This window comes from Semicossyphus pulcher, unplaced genomic scaffold (genome assembly GCF_022749685.1).
Source record: "Semicossyphus pulcher isolate SPU_LCO1_2020_fin unplaced genomic scaffold, fSemPul1.0.p SCAF_15, whole genome shotgun sequence".
In the NCBI taxonomy this organism is placed as follows: Eukaryota; Metazoa; Chordata; class Actinopteri; order Labriformes; family Labridae; genus Semicossyphus; species Semicossyphus pulcher.
In genome coordinates this window covers 8,286,220-8,302,025 of record NW_027211659.1, presented here as the reverse complement: position 1 = coordinate 8,302,025, position 15,806 = coordinate 8,286,220, and the positions used below count along the sequence as shown (strand labels likewise).

Sequence of the window (15,806 nt, the reverse complement as noted above, 5' to 3'; positions counted from 1 at the left end):
TCAGCCCGCAAGGTCATAATCACATGCTGGTCCTGTGCAACTCTCTCAGCATGAGCCTCCACTTGTTGTTGAAGCTCACACTTAAGAGCCTCCACCAGCTGTCTGGAACTGAGGACGTCTGTTTCATACCTGAGGCTTAGCTCATGGTGAGAAACTTTCTTCTCCTCCAGTTCTTCTTGGAAGACCTTGCTATTCTCCCTCTCCGCCTGGAGTTGTGCGGTAAACCTCTCCGTGCCTACCAAGTGTGCCACTTGCAGCTCTTCGTAGTCGGCATGAAGCAGTTTTTTCTTTTTTTGCCGAGTGGTGTCCCTCACCTGCTTGGCAATCTTGGTGACGCTAAGAGTTTCCTCACGGCTGTACTTCTCCAGCCTCTCCAGGTCTCTCTTGGTGTCTTTTCCCCTGTTGATGTACATTTCCTTCAGGGATTTTTGTTTCACCAAGTTTTTCTTGATCTCCTCCAACTCTTGGCTGATGAGGAGTTTCTCCTTCCTCTCCTTGCAACAGTGAGCCCTCTCTCTCTCCAGCAATTCAGTGAGCTGGCGCACATCTCGACGAAGGGTTTCAAGCTCCATCGAGTTTGTGCCCTGCGCTCTACCTGAGGCCTGCTGTCTGAAGGGCCTCCTGTTCCTGTTCTGGTTCACTGGTCGCTGCATCTTTTGGCTGGTTTTCTGACGATTAGAAGTTGTTTCTATCTGCGGTCTGCCTTTGTTATCAATTCACTAGTTGTCTTTCTGACAGTGGTAGCACTTGTTGAAAGGTTCGAAATGATATGACTCTCTGCACAGCTGCACTCCTATTTATAAAAACTTTATGATGTCATCAAACGCATGGAATTTTTCCTTTGATGACAGTTCCACTTCTACTCTTTGTTTTTCTGCTTGTTTACATTCAAATCAAAATATGAGACTTGTCCTTAAAGTGGCAGTAAGCAACATGAACATTCCAATGGAAATGCTCACACAAGTCACGTAGAAGCCGGAATGTTTTAGTTTGTACAGAGTCGCAGTGATTGGCTAGTTATGTGGAACGCTAACCCTGATTGGTTGTTTGATTCAGAACAGACACATTTTGTAACAAACTAAATACAAAGGGGCGGGCGCTCACAATCACAGATCAGCAATCAACATCATTTCAATTGTATGTGCTCAAAATGTGTTACTTTAACCAAATTCTTATGAAATAATGTTGCTTTAAAAAAGAAGAAACATTAAAAAGAAGACTTTAAATATGTCAAATATGTGCTTAGTACTGGGTTTGTTTATCAAATGTTTAAGCTTAACTCACATGTTGAATATTTTACTGTTGGAACAAAAAATTCTTTCACGATCTCTGCAGAGGGAGGTTTTTTTTCTCATGTTTCTTAACGGTACATTTTTAGCATTTTATAATGACTATATTTGATTTTTTTTTATTGATTATGTGAAAGACAGTTGCTAGGGTTGGAGTTGAGAAAACGTACTGTGGCATTTATGACGTAAGGGAAAACTGGTTTCGTTTCAAACCTAAACTTAACACAGTGAAAGAATATTTGTCTTGATAATGTTTCATATCGAACTGAAACAATATGAAAGATTACTCTCGCGGAACCAAATTTGCCCGATTTTTTGAAAATGTTGTAAATGTGAAATTATTAAGTGAAACTGTTCAGTTGTTAGAAATCACATATTTCTTTCATATTCTTTTCAAAATTTTAATTTAAGTACAGATTTTTGTTTTCTCTTTAAAGTTTGGAACAAACTTCAAAACTTTTTTGCATCACTACTTCAGCACGTTATCGGTATCTGCAGATAATGGCTTGATGGATGATTTCCTAAGGAAAGAAAAGAAAATGTAACATACAAATAAATATGGCAAAATCCAATATCATGCATCCGTACAAAAATGTCTTGTTGCAGATACGACTGTTTAAAGTCCATGACCTTGATCAACAGTCACCAGATCTGAACCTCTCTGAACATCTTCGGGATCAATAATCTGTAATGCACATGACAAAAGCAAACTCTTGGACAGCCCTGTTGGAGTGATTCGCCTTCTTCTTTTTTGCTTAGGTTTGAATACTGAAAAAAGACCAATACTGAGTCAAAGAGGTTTTTCTTTTTTTTATTAATTTGCTTGCAGAGTTCACAAAATGTTTCTGGCACTTTGCATAACTCAGTATCAATCTATATACATAATCATTGATTATAAAGTAGAAATTTCCTGCATAGAAGTTGGCAAATATGTACTTCAAAATACTCAGAGCAGCAGTGCAGTAAATTCTAATACTGTAAAATAGTGTTTCCAACATGCACTTTGATATCATGTGGATGAAAAAAGTGTCTTTTATAACTTTAGCTTCTTCGAGGACACACGCCTTTCTGTAAACTGATGTTTAATGGCTCCATTCGTTTCAGCTTGACAAGTTTAACAACCAGTTAACACCAACTGACATGTTTTGTGCGATTATAATAATGTACAAACTAAGGAAGCTTTAATGTTATGTTACGGAGATGTAGCTGCACAATATAACACTGCCACATTTATGGATTCCATAGGTTGGACACACTAATAATCATTTTAATACCTGTAACAAGGGCTACATAATGAATCATGAGTGGAATCATTATATGGCAAAGTGCTACACCAATTATTTTGCTGATGAAGGTAAAATGTGAGAAATGCACTACTGTAGCTCTGAACTACGGAAGCCCGAAGTGGACTTGCAAAGTTTCGCTAACTACGGACGCATTAAAGCGGACATGCATCCATACATTTTATTTACTCATGATAACAAGTAATTTCTTTGCCGTTTTCTCGAAATCTCTTGTTATTCTCGTTGGTTTCAACAGGCTGGTCACTGTGATAGTACAGACCAGGACATGCAATGCTGCCATTGCCCACACAAAGGAGCCAAGTTAAACCTGTTTCTATATTTGTTTAGAGCTTTTGTGCTCTGTGGATCTGATCATCTGGCGTTATGGTGGTGCAGCATCGTTATTTTGTGATAAATAGATCTCGAGAAAACCACCAGAAATAACTCGGCTAAACAGAGTAAATATAATGTAAGGATGCATGTCCGCTAAGGGCTTCCGTACTGCACACATGCCCTTCATACATTCCTGTATTTTTTCAGACTCCAACAAATTCCATCTTGATTTGAATCTATTCTTCTGTGAATATAAAAAAGTGACTCAAATTATTACTGCCACTAATCATGAATCAAATAATTTCTTTCAAAATAAAAGCATTAGGAATCATTTCCATACGCAGCCCAGTCTGTAACAGTTTACGACTTAATCTAACTCCGTTCTGAGCATACCTTGTACCCTGAGCTCCACTCTTTCGGTCATCTTACAATCCAATAATCACTCACTAGAGTTTGACCTAAACAGACTTGACACAGGCTTGAATCTGTATTCTTGGTATGTCACTGTCCAGTTTTCAAAATGCTTTCTTTCCTGACAGCTACAAGTGCAAAAAGCCTCAAAGTGAAAACCATGATCCCAGATGGCACATCAAACTGTGATCCAGTCTTCTCGTTAAGAGGGACGAAATCTTCTTCAAAACGTTTCTCACAAGTGCAAACGCTAGAGAAGTAACTTGGTCAGTTCAACAAAATAATAGAAAAAGTAAAGTGATTTCAGGTGACTGGCAAAAATCTTTCAAGTTCATATAAAACAACCACTGGATGTAGCAAGAGTTTACTTCAGCTGGTCAGGCACTGTGGAAAACAACTGCTGCAGCTGGACTGTGTAATTACGCTGCTACCTGTCAGCTCAGCCTCCTGATTACAGTATGTACAGCGCATAGATGCAGCAGCTCTAGTCTGGAATGACATGAACAACAGTAGTGGTAATAATGCAAAGATTACCAACGTGTGACCGTCGGTGAGGAGGCGTGGAGCTGACTGGGAGTGAAGAAGTCCTTTGAGAAATCGCAACCGGCGTCGCTGCAGTGTCGCTGCATCTGAGTCATGAATCCTTTCGGGCTGAGGTCAGTTTTTGAAGGCTCCGCAGCGGCTGGCTCGACATATGAAATCTTTGAGCAGGTTGCCGTCAATTTGCCAGAAAGCAGCGGTCTGGGTGACTTCAGTCAGGTGATTTACACAGAATTTAAAGCAGAACTCTTCCAGGTCCTGAATGACAAAAGGTGACAGTACAAATTAGCAAATTGGTATTTTTCTTTGGTACTTTTCTGACTTTGAATTTCACTCTGCCGGTCTCTCTGGTACTTTGGTGTACAGCACAATGGCTGAAATCTACCAGTGTAAAGAAAGTTGGGGGTACTTTGGTTGCATTTAGAATAGACGTCGCATAGCTTCATCTGTTCCTGACGTGACACACATTTGCTGCCGATCTTGTGACTTTCTCATAAACAGCCATCAAAATAATTGTGCAGAAACTTCACTAATGCTTAAACCGTAAATAAAACATTTCTTAAAACACCCGCTGGCTAGTAGATACATTTAAATAGGCGTATAAAAATGAAATTTAATGTGGTTGAAGAAGGAATGCCAGCTTCTATGATCTTACAGGTAATATGAGGGATGTTTGCAATATCCGTTATACACAGTTGCTTTATATGGAAGCCCTTAGCGGACATTTGGGCTGTCAACGAATATTCTAAATCCGGATATAAAACCGAATTGTAATAAAAAACAGATATTCAGATATTAAGATTAATATTAGATGTGAAAAAACTACCGTGGCTGTCTCGCATGTTCTTGTATGTCCGCGCATGGACTCTCTTGGCTATGGAGCGTCTTTAAATGCACACAACGTCACTTTGTACGTTAATAATTAACTTTAGTCCAGCTGAAACAAATTCATACGACAACCGTGTGGTGTGTAATGATGGCGGAGAATTAAAATCCCAGCCCGGCCGAAAAGAGAGAGAGACTCTGTCCCCAGCATAACAGACAGGCAGCCTATAGGTAAGTTGATTACACGTAACCTAATTGTTTGGTTTTTTTTGCAGGATGTAGGAAGATGTTGATCTTTTAAAAAGGCATGTTTATGTTTAAATAAATATATCTTTGCATGCAAGTTTATCTCTCGTTGTATTGGTATGTTGTGGAAATATTGTGCAAAAAAAGATATTTGAATAGTTCGAACCTGTGTTTTTTAGAAGGAATAGTCGAACGTCATATTTCGCAAATTTGACAGCACTAGCGGACATGCATCCATACATTTTATTTACTCCGTTTTCCCGTGATAACGTAAAATTTCCAGTCATTTTCTCGCGATCTTGACTTGTTTTTCTCATTATCTCTGGATAACAAAGCTGGTTTTCCCTTTATAAGGATGAATTAATCTCATTATCTAGAGACGTCAAAGCTGGTTTTCTCGTGCTAACAGGATAATTTTCCAGCGATGTAGAAAAGAAAACAACAGGCTGGTCATTGATATTACAGACCAGGACATGGCATGCTGCCATTGCCCGTACTAATGAGGTAAGTAAAACCTGTTTCTGTTTGTTTTGTGCTTTTCTCTGAGCATATGAGTTATGATCATCTGATGTTATGGTGGTGCAGCGTTGTCATCTCTTGATAACGTGATAAAAAAGTCAAAATCTCGACCAGTAAAGTAAAAAAAATGTCCGCTACGGGCTTCCGTAGCTTTACACTGCATGTGGAGTATCTTCTCCTGAAAGTACCGCTTTCAATGTGAGACGAAAGCCAGGGGGCAAAATCCACTACTTTTGTTCTTGTCCACGTTTACCTGAAGATATTGTGTCTTATAATATGTGTTCAGTAGTTTTATTGTTAAGCTGGAGGATGGAGAGCAACATTAAATGGAAAGTAACATAACTTTTGAAACATTTTTGTCTGGTCAACTAAAATCCTGATCCTATACTTTCATTGAGATGCTTCACATCGACAGATGAATGGCCAAATTCTTTCTCTGCGTGTAAATATAGTTATTAATCCCCGTCTGATCTCTCCTCATTAAAACATCCAAACAGATGATAGTTGATGGACTGATGGTGGATACTAACCTCTGCATCATAGCGCACAGCAGCAGACAGCAGGGAGAAGGCGTTGTCCACTGTGATCCCTCTCTTTATAATGTGTTGACAGAGACGTTTCAGGCGGTTCTCACAGTAGGACGTGGCCAAGTCCAGCAGCCCTGACAGAACAGAGTCACTCTAAGTATTCACACATCACACACAATCAAACACCAGTAAAACCAGGCTGGAGAGTGTGTGTGTGGTTCTAACCGATGGCGTCCTCAGGCGGCAGCTCCACGTTGTCAGTGTAAAGGAACTCCAGGAAGGAGCGGTACACCGGGTAGGAGAACTGGTCTATCTCAATCACCTCCTTCATGTCCTCGTTCCAGTGGGACTGGAACATGGACCTGAAGTGTTCACACCTGCAAGACAAGTTTGTTTCAGAGCACGTTTATATTCTGCAGAGCCATGCCCTGACGTGACAGCCGAGAGATTAAATCCCTGACCTGATTTTGAGAATTGCTTTGTGGACGCAGATATATTTGCCGTCGACGCAGAACTTGAGGTCGGCTGTCTCTGGGTTGTCAAACTCTTTCTTCAGAGACTGAGCCACGGTCAAGAAGTCATCGTGCTCTGGAGGGAGAAAACACACGCACACACCCACGCACGTCAAGCTCTGGCATTAGAAAGGAAAGGAACTGAAGCTGTGAGTTGAATAACTTAAAAAGAAGACGACGGGTTTCTGAAGTCTTTTATCTTTATTTTCCTTCTTCACAATAATTTCCTTGTCAGTTTGTCAGAGAGAGCTTTGCAATTCAACACTAAATAAAGGTCGAATTGAGACAGTTCTCCATTGGCACACCACGATTTAATGATTAAACTCTTTTAATTGTTGTCCTTAACTTGATAAAATTAGACACACACTGAGCGGGTCCCCTGACAAGTTTAAAGTGTGGTCTCCATTTATTCAATATATAAAGGAACTGACTCCTTGATGCATCATGCCACCTGACTGAAGCTTACCTATTTGGCCTGTTGCTGCTGTAAATAATGGTTATGCATTAGATCTCTTTTTGCCTTTTTTAACTTGTTTATTGTCCATAACTGTTTTATTTTTACATTTTATTTCTTGTTAATTTATTTAAATACTACTTTCTATCCTTGTCAATCAATGTCTTTCCCCCTAATTAGTCCAACTTCATTGTTCTTCCTTAACAGTGCGCTCTTGGTCCTAGGGGTGGGATAATGGGTGGGCATAATGTGGGGTCTGTCTTTGTGTATATGTTATGTAAATTCAAAACTCCATAAATAAAGCTATAAAAAAATTATCTTTGAATTGGAATTATTTCATCATTTCAATTAAATTAATAATCTTGAAGATTTGCATGTAAATAAATGTCTGTGAGGTCACTTTATCACCGAATGAGGTAACACAATGGTGATTGAGCCTCACTGATGAAAGCCTTTGCGTTTGCAGTATTACAGACAGAGTGTCTGTGGCGAAATCACAAGCGGCGCCCAGTTAGTGACGCGTTTTCCATCAGCCAGCAGTGGTTGGTCTGCCAGAGAGGGTAGACACTTTTTAGCCAGTTTTGTTTCATGTGTGCAATCTCCTGTAAAGTAACTGACTAGTACTGCAGTCGTGTTTCATTCGTCAGTGCTGCCAGTGCAGGTGCACAGAGAGTATGTCTCAGCTCAGGTCAAGATAAAAACATAGACATACTGACTCTTGGATCAGGATAGGTCTGTGTTGCAGCTCTTTTTTTAACTTTTATTATTTTATTATTATTTAAAAAACGGTTTTAAAAAAGCTGGTGCCTTCAGGAAAAATCTGACATCTGATTGTTGGTGCAGTTTGCTTTGCAAAATAGTTCAGCTTTGTATCTACATGATTTTTATGTCATGATTAGGGTTACTTAATTTTTACTATGATGAATGATTGATCGCCATTCAAGACATGCACGATCTAAAACCTTAATCACTTCACCGGGGGGTAAAAAATAAATATAATTTGTAACTGATTTGTGGTCAATAAAAATGATCAGGTCAATCAATCACTGCAGTATTTCCAGTACTACAACATCATTGTACCTTGTCTTACCCATGGAAAGAAGCCTCCACATGACTGAGGGGGTGGCGAAGCACGCAAAGACATCGTCGGTGCAGGTAAAGTGCGTGAGGTGAGGCAGTACAATAGACTGGCCCCTGCACTGGCCCCACATGTACACCTGACCGCTCTGGGTCTTAGCAGCTGACGTGTGTGTGGAGTGACAGGCAGCAATCTCCACGATCCTGTCAAAGCAGGCAGAGCAGAGAGCTGAGCAGTGTGCAAGACAGTGACAAACAGGGTCCATCAAGTGTGCGCCGAGGCTCTCGCTCACCTCTCTTTCTCAGCCATGATCTGAATCGGACTCAGCTGGTTGCTCTTGTTGCCGGTGCCCAGTTGTCCGTACGTGTTGGCGCCCCAGGCGTAAAGCAAGCCCTCGTCAGTTAGAGCCAGGGAGTGGGCATAGCCTGAGACGATCTGGAGAGGGGGAAAAACTTTAGATGTAAAACCAACAATTCTATTAGCCTGCCATGTCCTGATGTTTTTCCCATAACCACTATGAGCACTATAAAAATGACAGAGCTGCAACGGAAATAATCACATCGCTGCAGGACTGAATCACACTGTATTTATGTATATTAAACATGCCCATAGGTTCAGCTACTTGTGCATCTTGAGTGTGTAATCTCAAACCTGTTGCACACATAAACCCTGCAGAGCTGCAAGGCGACAGGGAGTCAGCTGGTTCCCATTATTTCCCAGTCCAAGTTGTCCGTTCCCATTGTAGCCCCAACCGTACACCTGCGGAGGCATGGAGACAACATGAGAGCTGTGGTGACCGGATATAAACAACACTTAAAGGGGACATATTTTAGCTATGCAATCAATTTTCTTTTATTCTAATGTGTTTTTGAACCACGTTGGTAAAGTTCGTTTAAAAATTGTATATATATTTTATTTCATTATTTTCAGAGCCTCTCCTTCCTCCTGAATCGAACAAGCTGTTTTGCCGTTCAAAGGTTAGACCTTAGCCACGATTGGCTTACAATATTTGTAGATACTAAAGTTTGTCTAGGATCAGTTATTCAGCCTTATATGTACGAGACACCGGAGCAAGTGCAACAACCCAGGAGTTCCCAGGAGGTAGCGGGAAATGTAAGTTGGCAGCCTGAGGTGAATGACGGTCGAAAGCAAGGTTCTAAACCTGCAGCTGTTCTGAACGGCCCATTTCAGAGGCGACCTTTTTAAACATGCAATTCTGGAAAAACACTGAATTATGCAGTTTTCACTTTTTCACTGTGAACATAAACACCCAAAAATGTGAAACCCATGAAAATATGAGAAGATCCATTACAAATGAAAGGTACATTATGAATGAAACAGTCACCTCTCCATTGTCCACTACTGCAACCGACGAGGTCTGACCACAGACGATACTGACAGCCACTTTGTTCTGCAGGCAGCTGGACACTCTGCGGGGGGTGGGCTGGTTCGCTGTGGAGCCTGAACCCACCTGGCCACAGTTGTTGTAGCCCCACGCATACACCTGGCAGACAAGTTAGAAGGTGAAAAGTTTTTATTCTTATGTTACTGAACCATTCTTCAAGCAGCAAGTCCCTTGAGGATAAAATCTATTTTCCTTGCAGAGAAACCAACCCATTAAGGATGAAAAACAGTTAAATATCCCATCAAAAATAACACATCTTCTATATAGTCGTACTGTACTGTTATCATGACTCAACAAAATGTTTTATCTGTTCCCACCAGAACCCTACACTCCAAAATTCCAGCTTTTAAATCTCCTTCGAGGACGCCCAACATTCCTTCATGTGTGCAGCAGCCTGGCCTCTTAATGCTAAGTGAGTCGTTTGCTGCAGAATGCCAGCAATGTGACACTGACAGTGATTGTAGTTCAGAACGGTTGATGGTGTTTTTATTATATTTAGCTGTATTTATAGCAGTCAGCTGTAGATAATCCTAGACTATAGCCTCATTCGTACGGGACTAGTATTACCTGGGGACCTCTAGTAATTAGTAATAATTGCAGAAGTCGTCTGTGATCTTAATCCTGTACCAATCGGCCATTTGTGAAGTAAAAATTCCAGCACAAATTACCTACCATATTGTGGCAAACACAGAGGTCATCTGATAATATTAGTCCTGTGCGAATCGGCATCTCCGTAATTTGGGGTTGAATATATATATATATATGTTTTTGCAATGTTTTTGTTATCTCCGTGCCTTTTTCCTGCCTCTTTCCCGGTCGAGAATTACGGAGGATGCGGTGGAAATTATAAACGAAAGTTTTGACAGCATTTTGGGTGCAAATTCAGGAGGCTCATCTCGGTACAGAGCATGGGGAACCATTCTCAGAAAGAGCAAACTGAAATCCAACACAAGAGCGAAATCTATAAAGACGATGAGATGCATGATATGCTTATCCCGTGTGAGCGCGGCACAAAACACAGGCGTGAAGGGGTCATTTGTAAATCACCCTAACCCTAACACTCATTTTGGTAAATAATCTAATTCACTTTCTTTAATCTATCAATCAATCAATATTTATTTATATAGCGCCAATTAACAACTAAACTTAAAGAGGTCCAACTTTAATCCATTCCTCTTGCCACGAGTTAAATGAGAAGGCTGACAACATTCCCTTCTGTATGCTAAGTATGAAGCTAATGCTAGCAGCAAGGCTAACTTAGCAGAAAGCCTTGAAACAGGGGGAAACAGCTAGCAACAAAAACTCATCTTTCTCTTCTGAATAATCTGTACAAACATTACAGTGATGTCAATCTGCTCATTTAACTCGGCGAAAAAGCGAATAACCTTTAAAAACTCTCACTTTTAAAATACAACTTTCAGTTTTAGCCACACGACATTAAACACTTGTTGAACCAGCAGGATAACACGCCATGCTGACTAAGTCTGAAGTAGTTTGAATCATTCTAGTTTCCTTAAGGCAGAGCTCAGTTTAATCTCAGCAGATCAACTGCTGCTGTGAGTGGTCTTAGCCCCCTCAGATGGTGCGAATGACTAAGCACTGCCTTTAGCCAAAGCTGTGTGTAGCTCGTTATGTAAAAATTCTGCTCTATAAAAAGACCTTATTTCACCGGACACTCACCTCTCCTGAGTCGGTCAAAGCCATCGAGTGGTGAGACCCACATGCCACCTCCGAGATCTTCTTATTAAGCAGGTTGGCCGACACCAGCACCGGAGCTACTCCTTGGTTGGTTGTCCCGTTTCCCAGTTGGCTGTAACCATTATGACCCCAGGCGAACAGCTCTCCGTCTGAAACACAAAGCGATTAGTCCTTCTGAGACACTTTTTAATCTCGCTGTGAAGAGGAGGATTAAAGGGTTGTGTGCGGCTACCCTCTGTGGCCAGCAGGATGTGGGGTCCGCTGCCGTAGCTCAGGCTGACCACCTTCCTCCCGCTCAGGAAGTCCAGCTTCTTCGGTACGACGGTGCTCAGGCTGTCCCCTGTTCCCAGGCAGTTACTGCAGTTCAACCCGACGACGTACACCTGAGTGTGGAGAGAGGGAGGAGGAGAGGACACTTCATTTAGATCAGAAGGTAACAGGTCACATACAAGACACAAAACATCAACAGCAGTGGACAGAGTTGATAAGAGCTGGCCTGGTGCTACAAAAACATCCCTCCCTTCACACACCCAGAACAGAACATCAGCACTGATAGAGAGGCGGCAAGCAAGGGAAGGAGCATGGGCTTAGAGTTTTTTTTACTTTAACATTAGTTTATTAATGAAGCATGACAAAGATTTCCATTTTTGAATGTCCACTAAAATTATGACAATTATTGAAAGTTGTAATCTTGAAGATTTCAGTTTCGTTCTCTTTGGCGGCACCTATGGCGATAAACTGTGACTGCAGGAGCACACTTGCCAGATATCCAGACAGTGTTGCATGTGTGACGTCCACGGTTGGCTCCGGTTGTAACTCTTGATTTTCCTCGCTGACGGTCGCTTTCCTTTTTAGACTGTTTGTCTTCATCTGAGCGTCGAGTTTGTTTCTTTTTCTTTGGATTTTCACTTATTTTTGAAGTTGTATCTGTAGTCATCGATCTTTCCTTTGTTTGTTCAGCCATAGTAGATTACTGTTTACTCGCAACACTTGCAGAGACGGGAAAAGCAGCCGCTTAGCTCCGCCTTCCCTCTCTGGCAGACCAACCACTGCTGGCTGATGGAGAACGCGTCACTAACTGAGCGCCGCTTGTGATATTTTCTGCAAATGTCGCCACAGACAGCCAGTCTGTAATACTGCAAATGCAAAGGCTTTCATCAGTGGGCCATAGACTCAATCACCATTGTGTTACCTCATTCTGCGATAGATAGTGACTTAACAGACATTTATTTAAATGAAAATCTTCATCAACTTTTTGTAAACAAGAAACTGGTTCCACATAATAAAGTTGAAGCTGTATTATTGGATTGTTTTGGCCACATGGGGGCAACAGAACAGGCTGTAAACATAACATTAACATATATTTTGGCCTTATAAAGTTCTCATTGTGACCTGTAAGCAGTCACAGCCAACAGCCTAAACATCAGCACAACCAGAGCAGCATCCACATCATTTTGAGTCGTGTTTCTGGCAACTTGATTCATTAATATCCAAGTTTACTTCCTTTTGTTCTTTTATGTTTCGACACGAGGGAAGAGTCCTTGCATGAAATGAAAATAAACTCTGCTTTCAAGGTATGAAATCAATCTAAAACTCACAATATGGAAAAGAAAATGTCTGTAAAGTAAAGTCAACATGATTTGCAGTTTAATGGATCAAACATTGAAAACCAAACACGTCTGTTTGCTATTAGTTATGCACCATTTAACTCCACAAAGCACACCTGGAAGCCTTCCATCACCTAAAAGGGTCAGCAGTGACTTTGCTCACCTCATCATCATTGGTAATGTAGATGGCTTCATTAGCAGACGTCCCGAACACGCACGCTTTCCGTATGTTGGAGAGCTCCTGGGGCCCCATCAGGCTGAAAATGGGCCATTTGGTTACATCCACCATGATGATCTTGTCTGTTGGCGAAGGGGACGGGATGGATGGATGAACCTCAGTCCAAAGGCAGTGCAGGGGACAGGGGCAGGGGGAGGGTGTGGGTAGGCGAGGGTGCCAGTGCTGCAGTCGCTGTTGTGATAATGTGTAAAAAATAATCTCATTATGAAAGACATTATTGAAACACAGGCTTCATACATATACAGTCCAGTTCGGCTTAATAGGAAACTATGTTAAACTCATGCATGACTTCTCTTAGGAGATTAGAGAGAAGTTGGGTAATGTGGTATAAAATTAGCTCAATCAGATCTGGGCCGGTATGTTCAAAGCTCCTCAGTGTAAAACTTGTAAGAGTGATATGCATTTTTAACAGTCTTATAAGTAGCATTACCGGTCATGCATAAAAATTCCTAATTCCTGAAATCATGTCTACGAAGTGGGACGGGCAAGACTCTCCTTCTGTCTGGACTTTCAAGAAAAAAAATCCACCTCTGTTATTCTTGCAAAAGTGCACAGCTGAGAAATAGTTAATGAATGTGAACCAGCAGAGACACAGGCTTTGCTGGTGACAACAATCCTGGAGTTGCTCCAAAGATGATGCAGACACTTTGTCAGCATGACACACAGCTTTAAAACATTCATTACAGCCCAGATTATCACAGTGTTATATTATCAGATGGCTTAGATCAGATGGTGACCCACGCTTAAAAACAATGTCATATATTAAGTTTTAAAAAAAGAAAAATGCTTTTCATTTTACCTATGGTGGAAAATATATATGCTTCTTTATTGTACCTTTTACTCCACTACACTAACAAATTATAGATGATAAATCCTTTGTTTATCAAGGTTAATACACAGCTCTTGCCTAGCAACGATATTTAACTAATCTCAACTATTTAAGAAAATAATGGGAAACATAGATCATAGGGATGCACAATATTATGGCTTGAAAATGGCGATATTTTCTGCTGATAAAACAACACTTTAATTCTGCCTAAATGCTCGATGATTCCCTAAAGAAAGCTTGACGTAATGCTCTGCGCGAGTGTGTGCGCGCAAGATGTCTGTGGTACGGCAGTTTTTCAAAGTTTCCGACATGGACTGCAAGATTGTGCTCAGCATCGGTCGTGACCCATCGGTCAGAGGGGCCAAATCTCATTCATTAAACACTACAAATTAATTCGCCCATCTCAAGAATCTGCCAGTGGGCCACTACAATAAGAGTAGGCATGATATCGATTCCATTACAGGGGAGACTTGAGGTTCTCTGCAATTAGGTGGAAAAAAACACGTGCCTAATATATCGGTATCGAAATCAGCAATCGGAAAAAAGGGTTGAAAAATTTGGCATATCGGATATCAGCAAAAAATCCAATAGCGTGCATCCCTAATAGATTACAATAAGTTGTAAACAATCTCAAACCCCTGGTCTGTAGTGGAGAAAGGGTACAGCTATTGCCCAGTATTGCATGAAATTAAAATGTGATACTGCTGCCAGTGTAATAATAATGTACTAGTGGGGAAATTCACAAAATATATTTTCATACCGATTATTTTACTGCCTTGCCTGTCTTTCCCCAAAGCTAAATTGATGTACCCAACATTCAAATCAAAAGTCACTTGAATTTTAGTACTTAAACACAAACTATTTTTGGGTTTGAAATAAAAGAAAGAAAGTCGTCCATCTCTCCTGAGAGCTTCACCCAGTTTAAGTCTTGATGCTCTGACATGAAGCTTAGAGAGACAGTAGTCTTAGTACTGTCAGATGTAAACATTGTAACATCTGCTTCTGGGGTGAGTCTTTTACTTTCTGTTCATAACACAAACATACTGCACTGCCTGTCCCACTAAAAATGTTATTGGTGAATACAGCTTACGAACCTAAAGAATTTCTTAGGAAATGGACCCAATGTGTGTTGAAAATCTAGGTCACAGAGGATTTAAGTGTTGTAACAACGCTGCTAAACCAACAGCGACTCTTATCACCCCCTCTACCTGTGTTTTCCTAAGATCCCCAGCGAACATTGACCACTACATCGTTAAATGAAAACAGGCGGCTAGCGGGCTAATGTTGATGCCATTGTTACAAACGCATTATTCAGCAAACTGTCCAGCTGACACAACACTGCGAAATGAGCGGAGTTGGTACTAGACCAATCTGAGCTAACTTGTTTTTCAACTGGCTAACTTGTGGTTAGCAACGTAGCCCGGAAGAACACCACTTTTCAAACAACTTAAAAACTACAGAAGAAGAATAATAACATTTCCGTTAAACCCACCTGTCAAATAGGTCCGTCTCTGCTGTAGTTAACGGCTCTGGCTGACGGTTTCACCATGACAAACGTGTCCGGTGGCGGGATGTCTTTCTGTGTTTTCACTTTCCGCTCGAGCCTCACCACTCGACTGCTCTGACGCTTATTTGCGGAAGTAAGGAGGATAAAATGTGTCACGTGATGTAGTAGACCAAAATAATCAATGGCAGACAGAGTTTGAACCAGAGACGAGTCGATCTATTACGCAGTTAAAGGGCAATATTGTCGATTTAGCAGATAAAAATCAATGTAATACAGAATCAGTGTGAACATTTGATTAATTTAGGAGTTTTTCAGGCACTTTGGAGGAAAAACAACACATCAGACACAAATATAGTAATGACAACTGGAGGAGTTCCTTCCATTGGCATGGAAGCCAAAATTAGCCATGCTAACAATATTTTGTTATACCGTTATCTCAAGATAACATAGTCTACCCTTTATCAAGAGAAAACTAAAGTTTGTTTCCTTTTATACCTTTATCAGC

General features: G+C 40.9%; 1 protein-coding gene across 2 annotated transcripts; it reads right to left on the bottom strand.

The window, feature by feature from the left end:
• Positions 1-2,040: 2,040 nt before the first annotated feature.
• LOC138592225 (RCC1 and BTB domain-containing protein 1-like) lies at positions 2,041-15,392 on the bottom strand. 2 transcript variants are annotated; one of them, XM_069662929.1, is made up of 12 exons: positions 15,287-15,392; positions 12,891-13,136; positions 11,353-11,503; positions 11,103-11,269; positions 9,363-9,521; positions 8,669-8,776; positions 8,310-8,452; positions 8,030-8,220; positions 6,435-6,561; positions 6,199-6,350; positions 5,977-6,107; positions 2,041-4,114 (listed from the first exon to the last, which is right to left on the bottom strand). In XM_069662929.1, the coding sequence occupies exons 2-12, from the start codon at positions 13,014-13,016 to the stop codon at positions 3,974-3,976; spliced, it is 1,596 nt and encodes a 531-aa protein (XP_069519030.1). In that variant the 5' UTR covers positions 13,017-13,136; positions 15,287-15,392; the 3' UTR covers positions 2,041-3,973. The 2 variants fall into 2 exon arrangements, with proteins under 2 accessions (XP_069519030.1, XP_069519031.1); XM_069662930.1 differs by lacking the exons at positions 2,041-4,114; positions 5,977-6,107; positions 6,199-6,350 and having other exon boundaries at positions 6,505-6,561; positions 8,020-8,220.
• Between the last annotated feature and the right edge of the window lie 414 nt (positions 15,393-15,806).

What these genes read in the sequence shown, in the direction of transcription:
- LOC138592225 (XM_069662929.1), bottom strand. Translation starts at nt 13,016, where the DNA reads ATGGTGGATGTAACCAAATGGCCCATTTTCAGCCTGATGGGGCCCCAG. An exon ending in ACATTACCAATGATGATGAG is followed by an intron (nt 11,504 to 12,890) that starts GTGAGCAAAGTC and finishes CTCCACACTCAG; the next exon opens with GTGTACGTCGTCGGGTTGAA. An exon ending in AAAGCAATTCTCAAAATCAG is followed by an intron (nt 6,351 to 6,434) that starts GTCAGGGATTTA and finishes CTTGTCTTGCAG; the next exon opens with GTGTGAACACTTCAGGTCCA.